The sequence below is a fragment of the Ranitomeya imitator genome, chromosome 3 (genome assembly GCF_032444005.1).
Source record: "Ranitomeya imitator isolate aRanImi1 chromosome 3, aRanImi1.pri, whole genome shotgun sequence".
Classification (NCBI taxonomy): domain Eukaryota; kingdom Metazoa; phylum Chordata; class Amphibia; order Anura; family Dendrobatidae; genus Ranitomeya; species Ranitomeya imitator.
The window spans coordinates 325824303-325843135 of NC_091284.1; the positions used below are offsets into that span (position 1 = coordinate 325824303).

Below are 18833 nucleotides of genomic sequence, written 5' to 3' on the forward strand. Positions count from 1 at the left end.
TTGAAAAGCCAAATTGAATTGTAAAGATAAGAAGTATATATTTATGGCTAGTGATAACAAATTACCAGTAATTACCTTGGACAGTATAGTGATGAGAATTACAATTCAAATTGTTTCAGTGTTCATCAAAAAACTGACTGACCATTATTTTAATGAGTAAACACAAAAAGGTCAGTGACATCTTAATGTCATCAAGATAGGGCTATAAATAGCCCAACCGAGCCAAGAAAAAAACAAATACCCACTCCAAATACACATATATGAAAGGAGAAAATAGGAGCAAACAGGTGTAATAGAATAAGTGTATCTTTTATTAATAATTTCCAAGTAAAACATATATACCCAAAAGTACCATAACAAAAGTATAAGTAAGAAACATATGCAGTGAAAGAAACAGAACAAACAGAGAACCAACAATTGCAACTGCCCGACTGTGCATATAAAGTAAAGTGCCTAGTGCAATAGAATACCAAGACGGCAAGCCAACCCCTCACAAAATAGATGCCGAATGCATAAATCCAAAATGGGATCATAGGGGAGGCATAAACTTACCACGGGCAGAAGCTGAAGGACCATGGGCCAGGTGTGGATAGCCCCAACGCGCGTTTCACATGTCTAATGCACCACTTTCTCAAGGGGAATACACAAATGCAGCTGCAAGAACCTTTTATGGTCATGTGGTAGAGCACATGGTACAGAAATGACCAATAGCAGTGGTTGAAATCAGTGCATGCGCACTGCTCACCCAGGGTCCCAGCAGATACACCGAAGCGTCATGCATCACTGTGCACGCGCGGTGAGAAAAGGCAGTCCCTGCGCGTGAGAAGGAGGCAAAGAGACGCGCTGATGTACTCCGGGAATCCTGGGCGGCAGGACGCATGCGCACAGCCACTGCATCACCAATGAGATGTATTTGTAGAAAGAAAAGGCGTTCCTGTGAATCTATCCTGAGAATGATACCCACAGTATATTGTATGGCCCAGAGCAATCACAGATGTATCCAAGAGGGCAAAAAATATCATAACAAACAATGGATTTACAACATTATATTATACATCGATCCGGTGCCTGATTGCGTAAGTATCCATAATTAAAGTTCAATCCATGATTTGAAATAGTCCAACATATAAATACTCTGTTATTCAAGGATCATTCAGGGTGAGGAAGATCACAGAAGGTGGTCCTGCTGCAAAAGTTAAAGGAATAAAAGAAAAAAAAAAAAAAAAAAAAATATATATATATATATATATATATATATATATATATATATATATATATATATATATATATATTAGAAAAGCAACTAAAAAATATAAAAACAATAAACACCCAGGCGAAGGGTGTGGGAAAGTGACAGGAACACTCTGTATGTCACGGAGACTCATCATAAGCACACACAGCAGGAAACTACTCCAGATAAATCATAAAAAAGATGAAAGGGACAGTGACTCGTTGAGACCCCTAGGGGTCATAGTGTTTAGTGTCACGATCCATTTGGCTTCTACTTGAGCCGGTATCTTTTTATAGTCCCCCCCTTCCCCTCTAATTCCTAAATGCACAATATCAACTCCACACACCATAAATGACAGGGGATCACTCCCATGGTGTTGTTTAAAATGGCGCGGGATTGTCTTAAGAAGGGAGAAATCAGTCACCGTCTTGGCTGCACGAATGTCCCGCACATGCTCCCGTATACGCATTCTTAGTTCTCTTGATGTCCGTCCAATTTAAATTTTAGAACAGCCACAAGTGGCGCAATAAATAACATTCGTACTACTGCACGATATCCGATGTCAAATTGTTTATTACCATCGGAGGAGCAAAAGGTGGTACAGCGCAGGACATTCGTGCAGGCAAGACAGTGACCGCATGGTATAGAACTAGGTATAGGGGGCCTCTAGAGCCAAACGGATTATGAGGAGTAGGAATGTAATGGCTATTCACCAGAAGATCCATGAGATTTTTGGATCTCCTGGTGGTCATAGAAGGGCAAACACCAAGGGTTGTTTCCAGGTAGGGCTCGGCACCAGTGTTGAGCGATACCTTCCGATATTTGGAAATATCAGTATCGGATTGGATCGGCCGATATCCAAAAAATATCGGATATCGCCGCTACCCGATACCAATGCAAATCAATGGGACAAAAATATCGGAATTAAAATAAGCCCCTTCTTTCCTTGTAGGTTAATTCTACATGAAGGCAAACAACTAAGAATAATGTAGGATGTATTGGGGGAGGTGCAGGAGACATTAAAGGCATAGAGGTTTAGCCCTATCAAATGGAATAGCAGGAATTATTATTTTTTTTTTAAGACGTTCGGAATAACAAAGATATTGACTATGTTAAGATTTTTTATATTTTCTCAGATAATTTTTTCACTACTTCCATGCTCTTCACCTTCTTTTTTACTTCTCCCACACTTTCTTCTTCATCATCCTGAGCAGCAGCATCTTTTTCATCAACTTCTCCTTCAGCTTATACATCTTCTTCTTCTTCACCTTATTCCTATTATTCTTTTTTTTACATTCTTCATATTCATTTTTATTCATCTACCGTATATACTCGAGTATAAGCCGACCCCCTTCCCCCTAATTTTGCCTCAAAAAACTGGGAAAACTTAATGACTCGAGTATAAGCCTAGGGTGGAAAATGCAGCAGCTACCGGTAAATTTCAAAAGTAAAAATAGATACCAATAAAAGTAAAATTAATTGAGACATCAGTAGGTTAAGTGTTTTTGAATATCCATATTGAATGAGGAGCCCCATATAATGCTCCATAAAGTTTGATTGCCCCCATTAGATGCTCCATATTAAAATATGCCCCATATAATCCTGCATAAAGGGTAATAAGGGCCCCATAAGATGCTCCATAGAGATATTTGCCCTATATGGTGCTGCACAAACGTTATGGCCCCATAAAATGCTCCGTACAGATAATTGCCCCATATAATGCTGCACATGGCCCCATAAGATGCTCCTTACAGTCACTTGCCCCTTATAATGCTGCACAAACATTATGGCCCCATAAGATGCTCCATACAGTCACTTGCCCCATATAGTGCTGCACAAGCGTTATGGCCCCATAAGATCATCCATACAGTCACTTGCCCCTTATAGTGCTGCACAAACGTTATGGCCCCATAAGATGCTCCTTACAGTCACTTGCCCCTTATAGTGCTGCACAAACATTATGGTCCCATAAGATGCTCCATACAGTCACTTGCCCCATATAGTGCTGCACAAACATTATTGCCCTATAAGATGCTCCATACAGTCACTTGCCCCATATAGTGCTGCACAAGCGTTATGGCCCCATAAGATCATCCATACAGTCACTTGCCCCTTATAGTGCTGCACAAACGTTATGGCCCCATAAGATGCTCCATAGTCACTTGCCCCATATGCTTTTGCTGCGATAAAAAAAACAAAAAACAATCACATACTCGCCTCTTGTCGCTCAGGACCCCCGGCACTTTCAATAGTCACCTGCTCCTCATTCCGGTGCATCTCCGACTTCAGCACTGACGTTCACGCAGAGGGCGTGCACTGACCACGTCACCGCGCCCTCTGATCTGAGCGTCACAGCCAGAGGACGCTGAAGACGGAGCCGCACCGGAACGAGGAGCGGTGAATATCGTGCAGCGCTGCGCCCACCTCCCCGTATACTCACCTACTCCTGGCGCGGTCCCTGCATGTCCCTGCTTCTTCCAGCGCTGCATCTTCTTCCTGTATTGAGCGGTCACAGTTACCGCTCATTACAGTAATGAATATGTGGCTCCACCTCTATGGGAGGTGGAGCCGCATATTCATTATTGTAATGAGCGGTACCATGTGACTGCTCAGTACAGGAAGAAGCTGCAGTGCTGGAAGAAGCCGGGACGTGCAGGGACCGCACCAGGAGTAGGTGAGTATAATTACACAGACCCCGCTCCCCCTCCCCTGCCGAACCCTGGGTATGACTCGAGTATAAGCCGAGAGGGGGACTTTCAGCCCAAAAAAAGGGGCTGAAAATCTCGGCTTATACTCGAGTATATACGGTATTATTCTTCTTCATTTTCTACTTCTTCATCTTCATATTCTTCATCATATTCTTATTTGTGACAGGCATTCCTGTAGTTGTTATCTATAAAAGTTTGAAGATTACACCTTCCGTTCTGCGTGTCACTAAAGATTTACAACAGGATTTGTCTGCGTTCAGTTTGGCCTGCAGCAGCAGTTTTTTACAGGGGCACCACGAGGAGGAACGGACTCACCCCCATACACTGCTTAGTCATCTTCTGCTTATAATAATTTAGATAATATCTTTTGCTCTGATTTTTAGTCTTATGCTTAATGTTCTTCTGCTTTTTGTTCTTCAGCTTCTTGTTCTTCTGCTTCTTGGTCTTCAGGGTCGTCGTCCCCAGGGTCGTCTTCTCCAGGGTCGTCTTCTCCGGGGTTGTTGTCTTCTTCAGGGTGGTCTTCAGTGTCGTCGTCTTTAGGGTCTTGAACTTGGAAATGTAGTAGAAGGTACAAGAAGGCTCAGGAACTGCCGAGTACCAGCTGACGGTACTGGAACCCGGATGGCTACCCGAAGGTACAAGAGCCAATGGAACTACCGAGGACCAGCTGACGGTATTGGAACCCGGTTACTTAGCAGGAGGTACCCGTGCCACAGCACTACCAAGGACCACCTGACGTTGGTGGAACTCGAATACCCAGAAGGAGGCACCTAAGCCAAAGGCTCTGCCTGGAACCAGCTGACGGTACTGGAACCAGGATGGGGAGCAGAAGGTAAGTGCAAAAGACACTGCCGAGAACCAGCTGACGGTACTGGAACCCGGATGGGTAGCAGAAGGTACAAGAGCCAATGGAACCACCGAGGACCAGCTGACGGTACTGGAACCCGGTTACTAAGCAGGAGGTACCCGTGCCAGAATGCACTACCAAGGACCACCAGACGTTGGTGGAACTCAGATACCCAGAAGGAGGCACCTAAGCCAAAGGCTCTGCCTGGAACCAGCTGACGGTACTGGAACCAGGAGGACCTATTCAAGAATGTCTTCCAAAGAACCAGCTAATGGTGCTGGAACTCAGATAGGCAGCAGAAGGTCCACAGGAAAAAAAAAATTGCTATGCCGCGAGCTGGCCGTAGTTACCGAAAACCCACAGTCCTGCAAGACGATCTTGTCCTATTGGCACTACGGAACCAGCCTTGATTGCCAATTCCCGCAGCCCACATAGGAAGCACCTAAACTGCAGGCACCATAGAGTTGGCTAACCCGACTGCAACCCGACAGGACAATGTATTGGAGGCAAAATGACCTTGACACTACCCGGAAACCGCTGGCGTTCTGGAACCAGGCTGGGCAGAAGGGAGTACCCATGCCAAAGACACTTCTGAGCAGCAACTGGTAGTGTTGGAGCCCAGCAATTACAGAAGAAACAGAGTGTAGGCTGAGGCCTTATTGGAGCAAGTCGGAAGGGAACCTGTAACCCCCCCAGGCGTTTGTAACTAAAAGAGCCACCTTCTGCAGCACTAATGCTACACAAGGAAAAGGTGGCTCTTTTACTTATGCTCCTTGCACACGCTGAAGTTAAAACTTATAAAATGTGCCCCCTCATATCGTGAAACCGTCCCGGAGGTGTGACTTTCTTTCTTAATGAGACACAGCACAGCCGTCATTCATAACCCCTTGGCACCGGGCGCCGCCTCCTCAGCGTTGTTTGAATCTGTCCCGGAGCCTGCGCTGTTATGTTATCCCTTGGGCATGCGCAGTTAGCGCTGCCCGTCTTCTGACATCATTTGTTGTCAGGCTGACTGTGCCTGTGCGGCTGCACTGCCCGAGATCACGCCCCGCAGTGTCTTATGATTTATTCACACTGCGGGGCTTGGATTCCTGAGCATGCACAGTGCATATCTTTGCCTCTCACTCATCTACTTCCGCCTTCTTCAGACTGCGGCGTCAACTGATCCCTAAGCGCATGCCACGGCGATTAGGGATCAGGTGACGCCGCACAGTCTGAAGAAGGCGGAGGGAGATGAGTGAGAGGGAAGACATGCACTGCGCATGCCCAGGAATCCCAGCCCCGCAGTGTGAATAAATCAGAAGACACTGCGGGGCGGGATCTCGGGCAGCGCAGCCGCACAGGTGCAGTCAGCCTGACATCAAATGATGTCAGAAAACGGGCAGCGCTAACTGCACATGGCCAAGGGATACAGTATCATAACAGCGCAGGCTCCGGGACGGATTCAAACAACGCTGAGGAGGCGGCGCCAAGGGGATATGAATGACAGCTGTGCCCCGTCTGATTTGGAAGGAAAGTCCCGCCTTCGGGACTTTCACGGTATGAGGGGACACATTTTATAAGTGTTTCGATCAGCGTGTGCAAGGAGCATAAGTAAAAGAGCCACCTTTTCCTTGTGCAGCATTAGTGCTGCACAAGGTGGCTCTTTAGGTTACAAACGCCTGGGGGGGACGTGTTCCCTTTAATTTCTGTAGTTGTGTTAGTGTGGAAGGAGCAGGAGAAATTGCCGTATACACAGCAGTGGATCAGCTGACATTACTGAACCCCAATAACACGGCAGCAAGTGTTGACTGCGCAGACAGCACTTCAGAGCAGCAACTGGCGGTGTTGGACCCCAGGGTCAATGCTAGAAGCAGAGTGTAGGCCGAGACCTAATTGGAGCAAGTTTAATATCTGTTATAGTCTTAGTGTGTAGGGAGCAGGAGACATTGCCGCACACACAGCAGGGGAGCAGCTGGCGTTACTGAACCCCAATAATAGAGGAGCAACTGTTGACTGTGCAGACAGCACTTCCGGGCAGCAACTGGCGGTGTTTTAGCCCAGGGTCAATGCTAGAAACTGAGTGGAGAAATTGCCGCTCACACAGCAGGGGATCAGCTGACGTTGCTGAACCCCACTAACAAAGGAGCTAGTGTTTTTTTCTCTGTGCAGACAGCACTTCCGAGCACCAACTGGCGGTTATGGAGCCCAGGGATTACAGGAGAAACAGAGTGTAGGCTGAGGCCTAATTGGAGCAAGTTTAAAATCTGATGTAATGTGAATGTGGAGGGAGCAGGAGACATTGCTGGACACACAGCAGGGGAGCAGCTGACGTTGCTGAACCCCACTAACACAGGAGCTAGTGTTTTTCTCTGTGCAGACAGCACTTCCGAGCACCAACTGGCGGTGTTGGAGCCCAGGGTCAATCAGGGTGTAGGCCGAGGCCTAATTGGAGCAAGTTTAACCCTGCTGTTCTATTGGTCAAAAATGACCGACTTTGAACTTCAATATTCTTTAAAATATTCAAGATGCGGCTCTGAAACCCGTGGCTGACCGACCCATCCTCATTTAAGTCAATCAACCACAAGTTTCAGAACCGCATCTTGAACACCCCAAAAAATACCAAAGTTCAAAATAGGTCTCCCCAGACCGAACAGAACAGCAGGGTTAATATCTGATGATCTGATGTAATGTGAATGTGGAGGGAGCAGGAGACATTGCCGGACACACAGCAGGGGAGCAGCTGATGTTGCTAAACCCCAGTAACACAGGAGCTAGTGTTTTTCTCTGTGCAGACAGTACTTCCGAGCACCAACTGGCGGTGTTGGAGCCCAGGGATTGCAGGAGAAATAGAGTGTAGGCCGAGGCCTAATTGGAGCAAGTTTCAAATCTGTGGTAGTGTGAATGTGGAGGGAGCAGGAGAAATTGCCGGATACACAGCAGGGGAGCAGCTGACGTTAATGAACCCCAATAACACGGCAGTCAGTGTTGACTGTGCAGACGGCACTTCTGAGCAGCAACTGGCGGTGTTGGAGCCCAGGGAATCCAGGAGAAGCAGAGCCCAGGGAATCCAGGAGAAGCAGAGTGTAGGCTGAGGCCTATTTTGAGCAAGTTTAATATCTGATGTAATGTGAATGTGGAGGTAGCAGGAGCAATTGCCGGATACACAGCTGGGGATCAGCTGACATTACTGAAACCCAATAACACTGGGTAATGTGTTTACTGTGCAGACGGCACTTCTGAGAAGCAACTGGCGGTGTTTGAGCCCAGGGATTACAGTTCAGGTGGTAGAAACATGAACACAACAGGAGACCTGGATACTGTTGCCAACCAATTATTTAATCTGGAAGAGGAGTGGCAAATTCCTGCGAGACCCAGCCCTTGTTCATTTTCAGAAAAGTAAGCCGGTCAACGTTATCGGAGGATAGTTGCATGCGACGGTCTGTTAGTACACCACCTGCGGCACTAAAGACGCATTCCGATAATACACTAGCAGCAAGGCAAGCCAGCACCTCCAATGCATACTGGCTAAGCTCTGGCCATGTATCCAGCTTAGAGACCCAAAACTTGAAGGGGGAAGAGCCGTCTGGGAGTACACTGAGAGGGCAAGACATGTAGTCTGTCACCATCTGACGGAAACGTTGCCTCCTGCTGAATGGAGCCGTCTGTGATGGTGTAGACATTTGTGGCGGGCACACAAAAGTTTGCCACAGTTGAGCCATACTGGTCTTGCCTTGTGCTGAGGCACTGCTTCTGCTCCCTCTTTGTGCAGAGCTTCCTCCACTGCCTCGACGCACTGAGCTGCTTTGTAAAGCACTAGCAGCACTGCTCTCAGTTGGACTGGAGAAGATGATGGAATGCACCAGTGTGTCTTGGTACTCCCGCATTTTACGCTCCCGGTTCAACGGTGTTATGAGGCTTTGTAAGTTGTCCCGGTAGCGAGGATCTAGGAGGGTGTACAGCTGTGTTGAGAATGTGGGCGATGTGGCGGTCATTTCTCAGGCACTGCAGCATGAAATCAACCATGTGCTGCAGACTGCCAACTGGCCAAGAAATGCTGTCCCCTGCTTGAGTCGTGATCTCTGCCTGCTCTGCATCACCCCACCCTCGCTCTACATACTGACTAATGGAGCATTGTGTAACTCCCTCCTCTGGACAGATGTCTTCCTCCTCCATTGACTCCTCCTCATCCTCCTCACAAAGTGTCCCCTGCCTAGGCCTTTGTGAGGAACCACGTTGCGCAGACTGTCCAGAAGCAGATGGCATTTGTGACTCCTCATCCTCCACCTCTTCCACAACCTCCTCCCTTAGCACTTGCAGTGTTTGTTGAAGCAGGCAGATAAGGGGGATAGTCATGCTGACTAGTGCATCATCTGCACTCGCCATCCGCATGAAATCATCGAAGGCACGCAAAACCTGTCAGATGTCCTTCATAGTGGCCCACTCAGTGGTTGTGAAGTCTGAACTTTTTTTGCGCCTGATGCAGCTGGTACTTCATTACTGCTGGCTGCTGCTCACACAACCGCTCCAACATATGTAACGTTGAATTCCACCTGGTGGGTAGGTCACACATGATGCGATGTTCCGGAAGACGGAATTGGCGCTGCAGAGCTGCAATGCGCGATCTTGCCATGCTGGAACGCCGCAAGTTAGCACACTCTAGGCGGACCTTGTGCAGCAGTGCATCAAGATCCGGATAGTCCCGCAAAAAAACTCTGCACGACCAAGTTGAGCACATTTGTCAGACATGGGATGTGAGTAAAGTTGCATAGGCCCAGAGCTGCCACCTGGTTTCGACCATTGTCACACACTACCATGCCTGGCTGGAGATTCGCTGGTACAAACCACACGTCGCTCTCCTGCTTGATGGCATTCCAGAACTCCTGCGCTGTGTGGCTTCGATTCCCCAAAGAAATTTAATTTCAATATGGCCTGTTGACGTTTGGCCATGGCTGTGCTCATATTGGTCGGAACAGGTAAGCGCGTTCACGGATCAAGGTGGAGGTAGACTGTGACGGCTCCTGCAGCACTGATTCTGAGGAACTGGAGTATGAGGAGGAGTCAATGTGTACAGACTGGATTCCTGCAATCCTTGGAGTTGGCAGAACACGTACAGCGCCACTCGCAAGATCTGTACCCGGCTCCACAACATTGACCCAATGGGCAGTGAGGGAAAGGTATCGTCCCTGTCCATGGTGACTGGTCCACGCATCGGTGGTGAGGTGGACCTTGTTACTGACGGCGTTTAGTAGCGCATGTTTAATGTTTCCCTCCACATGCTTTTGCAGGGCAGGAACGGCTTGCCTGCTGAAATGAAAGCACCTGGGCACGTTGTATTGTGGGACTGCCAATGTTATCAAGTTACGGAAAGGTGTCGGTCTCCACCAGCCTGAATGACAGCATTTCAAGGGACAGTAGTTTTGCAATGCCAGCATTCAGAGCCTGTGCTCGGGGGCGGTTTGCCGAGAATGACGGCCTTTTTTCCCATGCCTGTGCTACCGATGGCTGTAGACTGGGCTGGGAGTGTGAGGATGACAGGGAACGTGGTGCTGTGGATGGAGTTACACTGTGTCTCTGTACAACAGTGCCAGAGGTTCTTCCATGGCGATCCTGTGAGGAAGCCGAACCAGCTGTGTGTGAGCTGGAGGAAGAGGCTACAACACGAGCTGAAGAGGTGGTAGGTGCCGCTGTAGGTTGGCCTAGGTCTTCAGTGTGATTTTGTAACTCCACCACGTGCTTGGTCCGCACATGTTTCCACATATTTGTGGTATTGAGGTTGCTGACACTTTTCCCTCTTTTGACTTTCTGATTACACAGCTTGCATTTGACAAAGCAAATGTCATCTGCAACTATGTCAAAAAAGGACCAGACACTGCAAGTCTTGGGAGTGCCCGTTTTGGCTTTTGGAAGAGGCATGCTCCTAATGGGTGCCAAAGTGGAGGCTACAGGCAACGCAGTCTTCCCCCTCCCTCTCCCTCTTTGGGCCATTCGGGGAATCTCTTCCTCAGAGCTGCTCCCACCACCTTCCTGTACCTCATGCCATGATGGGTCAAGGACCTCATCATCTATACTACCCTCTTCCAACAACTGCTTCTCCTGGGTAGTCTCTGCAGCACAGTATGCACCAGAAAGTGGCACCTGAGTCTCATCATCAGATGCGTACTGAGGTGTGATGACCGTAGGCACTGGTCCACCCGCCTCTTTAGATTCAGAGAGACAAAGCTGTTGCGCATCACTTAATACTACCTCTTCAGATTCTAGAATGCTGCTTGGCTGGCCCCCTCTTTCTAAGCCAAGAGATTCAGAGAACAGAAGTGAGATGGCTCCTGTCCTGGGCTCTCTGACTGCCTGGGCAATTTCACAGGTGGTGAAGAGACAGATGGGTGCTCTTCAGTGCCCTGTGCCTGAGAGGATGTGGCACTAATTGAAGTCAATGCGTTAGCTGCCATCCATCCGACAACTGCTTCAATTTTTCGACACGCAGCAGTGAATTACGGCGAGCTCCTACAAAGCTGCGCATGAAGGACTGTTCCCTGCTAAAACTGGGGGATGATGAGTCACCGGTGCCCGCAGCAGGCACAGAATCCCCACGTCCTCTCTCTGCTCCACCTCCACGACCACGTGCCTTACTCCCTGCCTTCTTCATCTTGGTAGACTGATAAAGATAGGTAGAAAAGTACTAAGGGCTTAGTGTGCTTATTCCTGAACAGCTGCTAACAGGTGTAAAAAACACTAATTTTATAAAGTGTGGACCAGACTTTAATATGAGCTAATGTGGCCTACACAACTGTAAAGTGGAGTGTTTGGTGAACTTTATTAACTTTTTGTTTTTTTTGCAGAACAGACTACAGCGTGAGCTGAACTCACACAGAGACCTTGCAGACAGCCGTGAACGGTGCTGCAAGGCCAAAAAAAGCTCCACTATGTACTCCTTTATAGTGTTTTTCCACAATCTAGCAGGATACGGATGGAAACCCACTAATAGGATAAATCAGGACAACATGTGCAGCAGGCAGCACTAATTGAAAAAAGGACAATGGAACAGTATGAGGCAGTGACGCACACTGAGCCGTCTACAAACGGCTGTGGCTCCAGAACAGACCACAGCGTGAGCTGCACTCACACAAAGACCTTGCAGACAGCGGTGAACAGCGCTGCAAGGCAAAAACAAGGTTCTCACACAGCGGTTGCTAAATTAGCCTGGGTAAATCACAATGAAGCAAATCGATATCTCAAAACTGGCCCTCAGTCAGAACACAGCGTCCTGTCCCTAACTGAATTCACAGCAGAGTGAACCCAAAATGGCGGTGGCGACTTTCATAGTGCATCATGACATCATTTCAGCAGCCAATCACAGCCATGCCAGTAGTTACATGACTAACATACAGAACAGGATGTGCCCACACTTCTAATGATTCCTCATTGGCTGAATTAAATGAAGCTGGCTCTTTGCATTATGGGAACTTCCGATTCCGGTATCCGATATTGAGAAAGTATCGGAACTCAGTATCAGAATTCCGATACCGCGAATATCGTCCGATACCCGATATTTGCAGTATCGAAATGCTCAAGACTACTCTGCACCCAAAATAGACCAATGTTTTTTAAGGATCTGCCTCATATCCTCCCATTCATGATTGAACGTGGAAATAAATCTTATGGGCCCATTGTTAGTGGTACGTGGTCGAGTCCTGGATGATTTGAGGAAGTCGCTGCGTGGAGTAGCCCTGGCTCTCTGATAACCACGTTTGATGCATCGGTTAGAATAACCACATGCAGCGAAACGGGTTTTTAGATCAGAGGCATCTGTTTCAAATTTAGCATCTGATGAGCAGATCCGCCTCATCCGCAGGAACTGTCCGACCGGGTTGGCCCTAACCGTAGATGGATTCTGAGCTGAGGACGCATGAATCAACGCGTTAACAGATGTCGGTATGTAAGATGGATGTTCAAAGAATTTTGATTCAGCGTCAATTGAGGGATCCTGACACATATTCCAGACTGCCCTCTAATCCTCTGACATCTTTCTCTCTCGACCTCCAAAGTATTCTGGTTAGAGCCCTGGAGAATGGTGTAATCACTAAACAGGTCTGTGATGGTCTTATGGCAAAATCTCCTAAAATCCCTACTTTCTATCTTTTGCTTAAGATCCATAAGAATGCCCTCGACCCTCCCAGGCGCCCTATTATGTCTGGCATCGGGGGCCTTTGTGACCCGGTGTGCCAATTTATTGACTTATATTTAAAATCTATGGTTGAAACTTTACCATCTTATGTACGTGACACCACGGACGCCCTGGCTAGGGTCGATGGCATTCTTGTGGATCATGACACACTACTAGTGACGGCTGACGTGGAGAGTCTTTATACTTGTATCGATCATTATCATGGTCTTGATGCGGTCCGCCTCTTCCTGGGAGCCTCCGACCTTGATGGCCCCCATTTGTGAGCTTATCCTCGAGCTGCTGCACTACGTCCTTACCCACAACTTTTTTGTCTATAAAGATCATTTCTACTTGCAGAAACGCGGTACAGCCATTGGCGCGGCCTGTGCGCCCTCGTACGCCAATCTCTTCTTGGGTGCCTGGGAGAGATCTCTCTCTAGCGACGAGGGCCCACCGGCCACCTCCCATGTGCTGTGCTGGCATAGATACATAGACGATGTTTTCTTTTTGTGGGACAGGACGGTGCGGCAGCTCAAGGATTTTATAAGGTCGCTGAATCAAAATTCCTTGAACATCCATCTTACATACACACATGATCTAAGGAAAGTCAATTTCTTGGATGTTAGTTTTGAGGTAGACCATGCTGGTCACATACCGTAAACCGATCTCGGTTAACGCGTTGATTCATGCGTCCTCGGCTCACAATCCATCTACGATTAGGGCCGTCCCGGTCGGACAGTTTCTGTGGATGAGGCGGATCTGCTCATCAGATGCTAAATTTGAAACACAGGCCTCTGATCTAAAAACCTGTTTCACTGCACGTGGTTATTCTAACCGGTGCATCAAAAGTGGTTATCAGAGAACCAGGGCTACTCCACGCAGCGACCTCCTCAAATCATCCAGGACTCGACCATGTACCACCAATAATGGGCCCATAAGATTTATTTCCACCTTCAATCATGATTGGGAGGATATGGGGCAGATCCTTAAAAAAACATTGGTCTATTTTGGGTGCTGAGCCCTCCCTGGGAACAACCCTTGGTGTTTGTCCTTCTATGACCGCCAGGAGATCCAAAAATCTCATGGATCTTCTGGTGAATAGCCATTACATTCCTACTCCTCATAATCCGTTTGGCTCTAGAGGCCCCCTATACCTGGTTCTATACCGTGCGATAACTGTCTTGCCTGCACGAATGTCCTGCGCTGTACCATCTTTTGCTCCTCTGATGGTAATAAACAATTTGACCTCAGACATCGGATATCGTGCAGTAGTACGAATGTTATTTATTGCGCCACTTGTGGCTGTTCTAAAATTTAAATTGGACGGACATCAAGAGAACTAAGAATGCGTGTACGGGAGCATGTGCGGGACATTCGTGCAGCCAAGACGGTGACTGATTTCTCCCTTCTTAAGACAATCCCGCGCCATTTTAAACAACACCATGGGAGTGATCCCCTGTCATTTATGGTGTGTGGAGTTGATATTGTGCATTTAGGAATTAGAAGGGGGAGGGGGGGGGACTATAAAAAGATACTGGCTCAAGTAGAAGCCAAATGGATCGTGACACTAGACACTATGACCCCTAGGGGTCTCAACGAGTCACTGTCCCTTTCATCTTTTTTATGATTTATCTGGAGTAGTTTCCTGCTGTGTGTGCTTATGATGAGTCTCCGTGACATACAGAGTGTTCCTGTCACTTTCCCACACCCTTAGCCTGGGTGTTTATTGTTTTTATATTTTTTAGTTGTTTTTCTAATATATATATATTTTTCTTTTATTCCTTTAACTTTTGCAGCAGGACCACTGTTGTGAATTCTGTTGTCAAGCTCCCTCCTGTGGTCATGAATGGTACTTCGGCTGCTTCTGTCCATGGGCTTCCTCTGGTGGTTGTGAGTGGGGCTGCGGCTTCTGAGTTTCCTTCCACAGGTGACGAGGTTAATTCGTTAGCTGGCTGCTCTATTTAACTCCACTTAGATCATTGCTCCATGCCACCTGTCAATGTTCCAGTATTGGTCTAGTTCGCTCCTGGATCGTTCTTGTGACCTGTCTTCCCAGCAGAAGCTAAGTTCCTGCTTGTTTTTCTCTTGTTTGCTATTTTTCTGTCCAGCTTGCTATTTTGATTTTTGTCTTGCTTGCTGGAAGCTCTGGGACGCAGAGGGAGCGCCTCCGCACCGTGAGTCGGTGCGGAGGGTCTTTTTGCGCCCTCTGCGTGGTCTTTTTGTAGTTTTTGTGCTGACCGCAAAGTTACCTTTCCTATCCCCTGTCTGTTCAGTAAGTCGGGCCTCTCTTTGCTATATCTATTTCATCTCTGTGTTTGTAATTGTCATCTTAACTCACAGTCATTATATGTGGGGGGCTGCCTTTTCCTTTGGGGATTTTCTCTGAGGCAAGGTAGGCTTTATTTTTCTATCTTTAGGGCTAGCTAGTTTCTTAGGCTGTTACGAGTTGCATAGGGAGCGTTAGGAGCAATCCACGGCTATTTCTAGTGTGTGTGATAGGATTAGGGATTGCGGTCAGCAGAGTTCCCACGTCCCAGAGCTGGTCCTGTATTATTGTAACTATCAGGTCTTTCCGTGTGCTCTTAACCACCAGGTCCATTATTGTCCTAAACACCAGGTCATAACAGACCACCTTCTGTGATCTTCCTCACCCTGAATGATCCTTGAATAACAGAGTATTTATATGTTCGACTATTTCAAATCATGGATTGAACTTTAATTATGGATACTTACGCAATCAGGCACCGGATCGATGTATAATATAATGTTGTAAATCCATTGTTTGTTATGATATTTTTTGCCCTCTTGGATATATCTGTGATTGCTCTGGGCCATACAATATATTGTGGGTATTATTCTCTGGATAGATTCACAGGAACGCCTGTTCTTTCTACAAATACATCTCATTGGTGATGCAGTGGCTCTGCGCATGTGTCCTGCCGCCCAGGATTCCCGGAGTACATCGGCGCGTCACTTTGCCTCCCTCTCACGCGCAGGGACTGCCTTTTTTCCTTGCGCGTGCGCAGTGAAGCAGACGCTTCGGTGTATCTGCCGGGACCCTGGGTGAGCAGTGTGCATGCGCCGATTTCAACTACTGCTATTGGTCATTTCTGTACCATGTGCTCTACCACATGACCATAAAAGGTCCTTGCAGCTGCATTTGTGTATTCCCCTTGAGAAAGCGGTGCATTAGACACGCGAAACGCGTGTCGGGGCTATCCACACCTGGCCCAGGGTCTTTCAGCTTCTGCCCGTGGTAAGTTTATGCCTCCCCTATGATCCCATTTTGGATTTATGCATTCGGCATCTATTTTGTGAGAGGTTGGCTTGCCGTCTTGGTATTCTATTGCACTAGGCACTTTACTTTATATGCACAGTCGGGCAGTTGCAATTGTTGGTTCCCTGTTTTTTCTGTTTCTTTCACTGCATATGTTTCTTACTTATACTTTTGTTATGGTACTTTTGGGTATATATGTTTTACTTTGAAATTATTAATAAAAGATACACTTATTCTATTATACCTGTTGGCTCCTATGTTCTCCTTTCATATACATTCTTTTAATGAGTCGGGAACATTGCCCTGATATTAAACTATGAGAAGATACAAAAATGCAAGATTTTCCAGTAACTGACAAAATGGCCATCGAGCAGCAAAGCTCATGTTACTCTCTCCTACGCTCTTCTAACTGCCCAGTTCTCTTCAATACTTTGCCCCAATTTTTTTCATTCTTCTTACCCCAGAGCCTGAGAGGTGTGCAAATGCTCTACAGGGATCTCGGGACCCTTCTTTATGGAACATGGAAGATGTTATGCAGTTTGTCAGAGAAGCGGACCCCCAGCTGGGATCACATGCTGAGCTCTTCCGGAAACACGTAAGTCTAGTGAATGTTTATGTAGTATGATGTGCTCCAATAGGACACCGCTTATAGGACGCTACCAAAATGATCAAAAGCTGCATTATTTGTTAGGAAAGCTGAACTACGGATCTAGACGTTGTATTCTTTCTCGTTGCTTTTGCACATCAGTGAAAGCACTGAATTTAATTCCAACCGTGTTTTTTGTTATTTTGAGTTAAAAATCATTTTTCTTTTGGGTTTAATTCAACTTTGATATAATCTGTGTTTATAAATCAGTTTAGAGAAGATAAAAAAGACAATAGAGTGAGAAGCTGCTCAGATCCTTAATTAACTCATTCTGTAGTCCGCAATTGCCAATGCAACACAGAGGCTATAGTAGGCAAATGGTCCCAATTACAAAAAAATTTTTTAGCCAAAAAATACATTAATTTAAGTATCAAAAAATTGCCCCTAAAAGTGAACAAGCTCCTTATTAGTATAATAGTTTATTATGTAGTGGCAGCTTTCGGCCCCAATTCTGATGTTGTAGGTGCAGAAAGAGGCAAACCATCTTTGAAAGTGGCGAAAATGCTGAGGGAGGCTTCAGTGCAATACATGTAACTGATTAATTGCCAAGACTAGATTGTCCAATTTAGTGGTATTGTTTTGTAGGGTGACGTACCTTTTAAAATAACAGCCACAGCAAAACTCAATCACCCCAGATCCAGAACCTTCATGGGCAAGGACAGCAGGAGTTTCCTGATGAATGTAGGGCTTGGGAGTCCAAGTCCCACAGTTTGAGAAGCACAGATATAGATCAACTATAAAAATATCTATTAATATGAATTGATCATATTACAGAAGAATATATTTATTATATTATCTCACAATATTTCTTTTCTTTTTTTCCCGCTCTACAGGAAATTGACGGAAAAGCCCTGCTGCTGTTGAGAAGCGATGTTATGATGAAATACATGGGTCTGAAGTTGGGTCCGGCTCTAAAGCTTTCCCACCATATAGATAAACTGAAGCAAGGGAAGTTCTGACTTGGACACCTTGCCTGAGGGTTACAGACCCTATCAATGTTCATGCATTGGACTGTCTCAGCAGTTTTGCAAAAAAAAAGTCACCATGAGAGGAATATGACTCCAAGTCCTTAAGACCCCCAATTCTAGGGGTTAGTGTATGTCGCTGACTTCTGAAATGTTTCTTATCTCTGAGAAATTCCTCCAATCTGTGAACTTGTCCTTGATATTTCACAATAACGGGAGAGGGAAGATGAAGGCATTACCTTTTGATTGGGCTGCAGGTTCTCCCGCTCCCTGATGTACTTTGAATTAATCCAAACATTGCTTTTCTTATCTTATATAGCACCGGCAGTGCACACAGCGCTGTATCTTGTAGAATAAAAGAGGCACAATGAATTATTGGCCACAAAAGTTTGCAATCTAATGACTGGTTGGAGTTACTTGAAATCTGATTTTATTGTACATAGAGGATACAGGTTGCTTCCAATTTTTAAGATATTAATAATAAATTCAGCAACCTTACCAGACTTTGCTCTTAAATACCTTTCTGATGTACTTTGTCTCTCTTGCGAAGGAAAAGATCTACAGTATGTCTTTTAATAACACCACTTAGTTAGAATTTAAGACTGTCCCCCTTCAACACAAATTTAGATTCATTGTTTTTTGGAATGAAAAATTACTGTATTGTTTACCATAAGACGCACCCCAGGGTAAAATAGCAGAAAATAAGAAAAACATATATCCTACTAATTATAACATCCCTGGAAGTGTCCAGAAGTGGAGGGGGTTAATGCCACTAGTTTATAGGGAAGTAGTAGATGTCTTATTTGGCATTTCTCATTTGCAGCATGTGAATATATAACTTTACAGCATGCACAGTATGTACACACTGCAGAGAGCACGCACAGCTCTACATGTACAGTGCATGCATACACAGCATTCCCAACACAGCTCTGCTACTTATACAGCTCTCCCAACACAACTCAGCTACATACACACCTCTCCCAACACAACTAGGCTACATGCACACCTCTCTCAAC

At 46.3% G+C, this 18833-nt stretch overlaps 1 protein-coding gene across 9 annotated transcripts in view; it reads left to right on the plus strand.

Annotated features, from left to right (window-relative positions):
* SCMH1 (Scm polycomb group protein homolog 1) overlaps positions 1 to 18217 on the plus strand; it is a 205345-nt gene extending 187128 nt beyond the window's left edge. For all 9 annotated transcript variants that reach the window (XM_069756690.1, XM_069756683.1, XM_069756685.1 and 6 more), the window contains 2 exons: positions 16671 to 16801; positions 17686 to 18217. In XM_069756690.1, coding sequence (XP_069612791.1) covers positions 16671 to 16801; positions 17686 to 17811 — 257 coding nt within the window. In that variant the 3' untranslated portion in view covers positions 17812 to 18217. The remainder of the gene's footprint in view (positions 1 to 16670; positions 16802 to 17685) is intronic.
* The last annotated feature ends 616 nt before the right edge of the window (positions 18218 to 18833 follow it).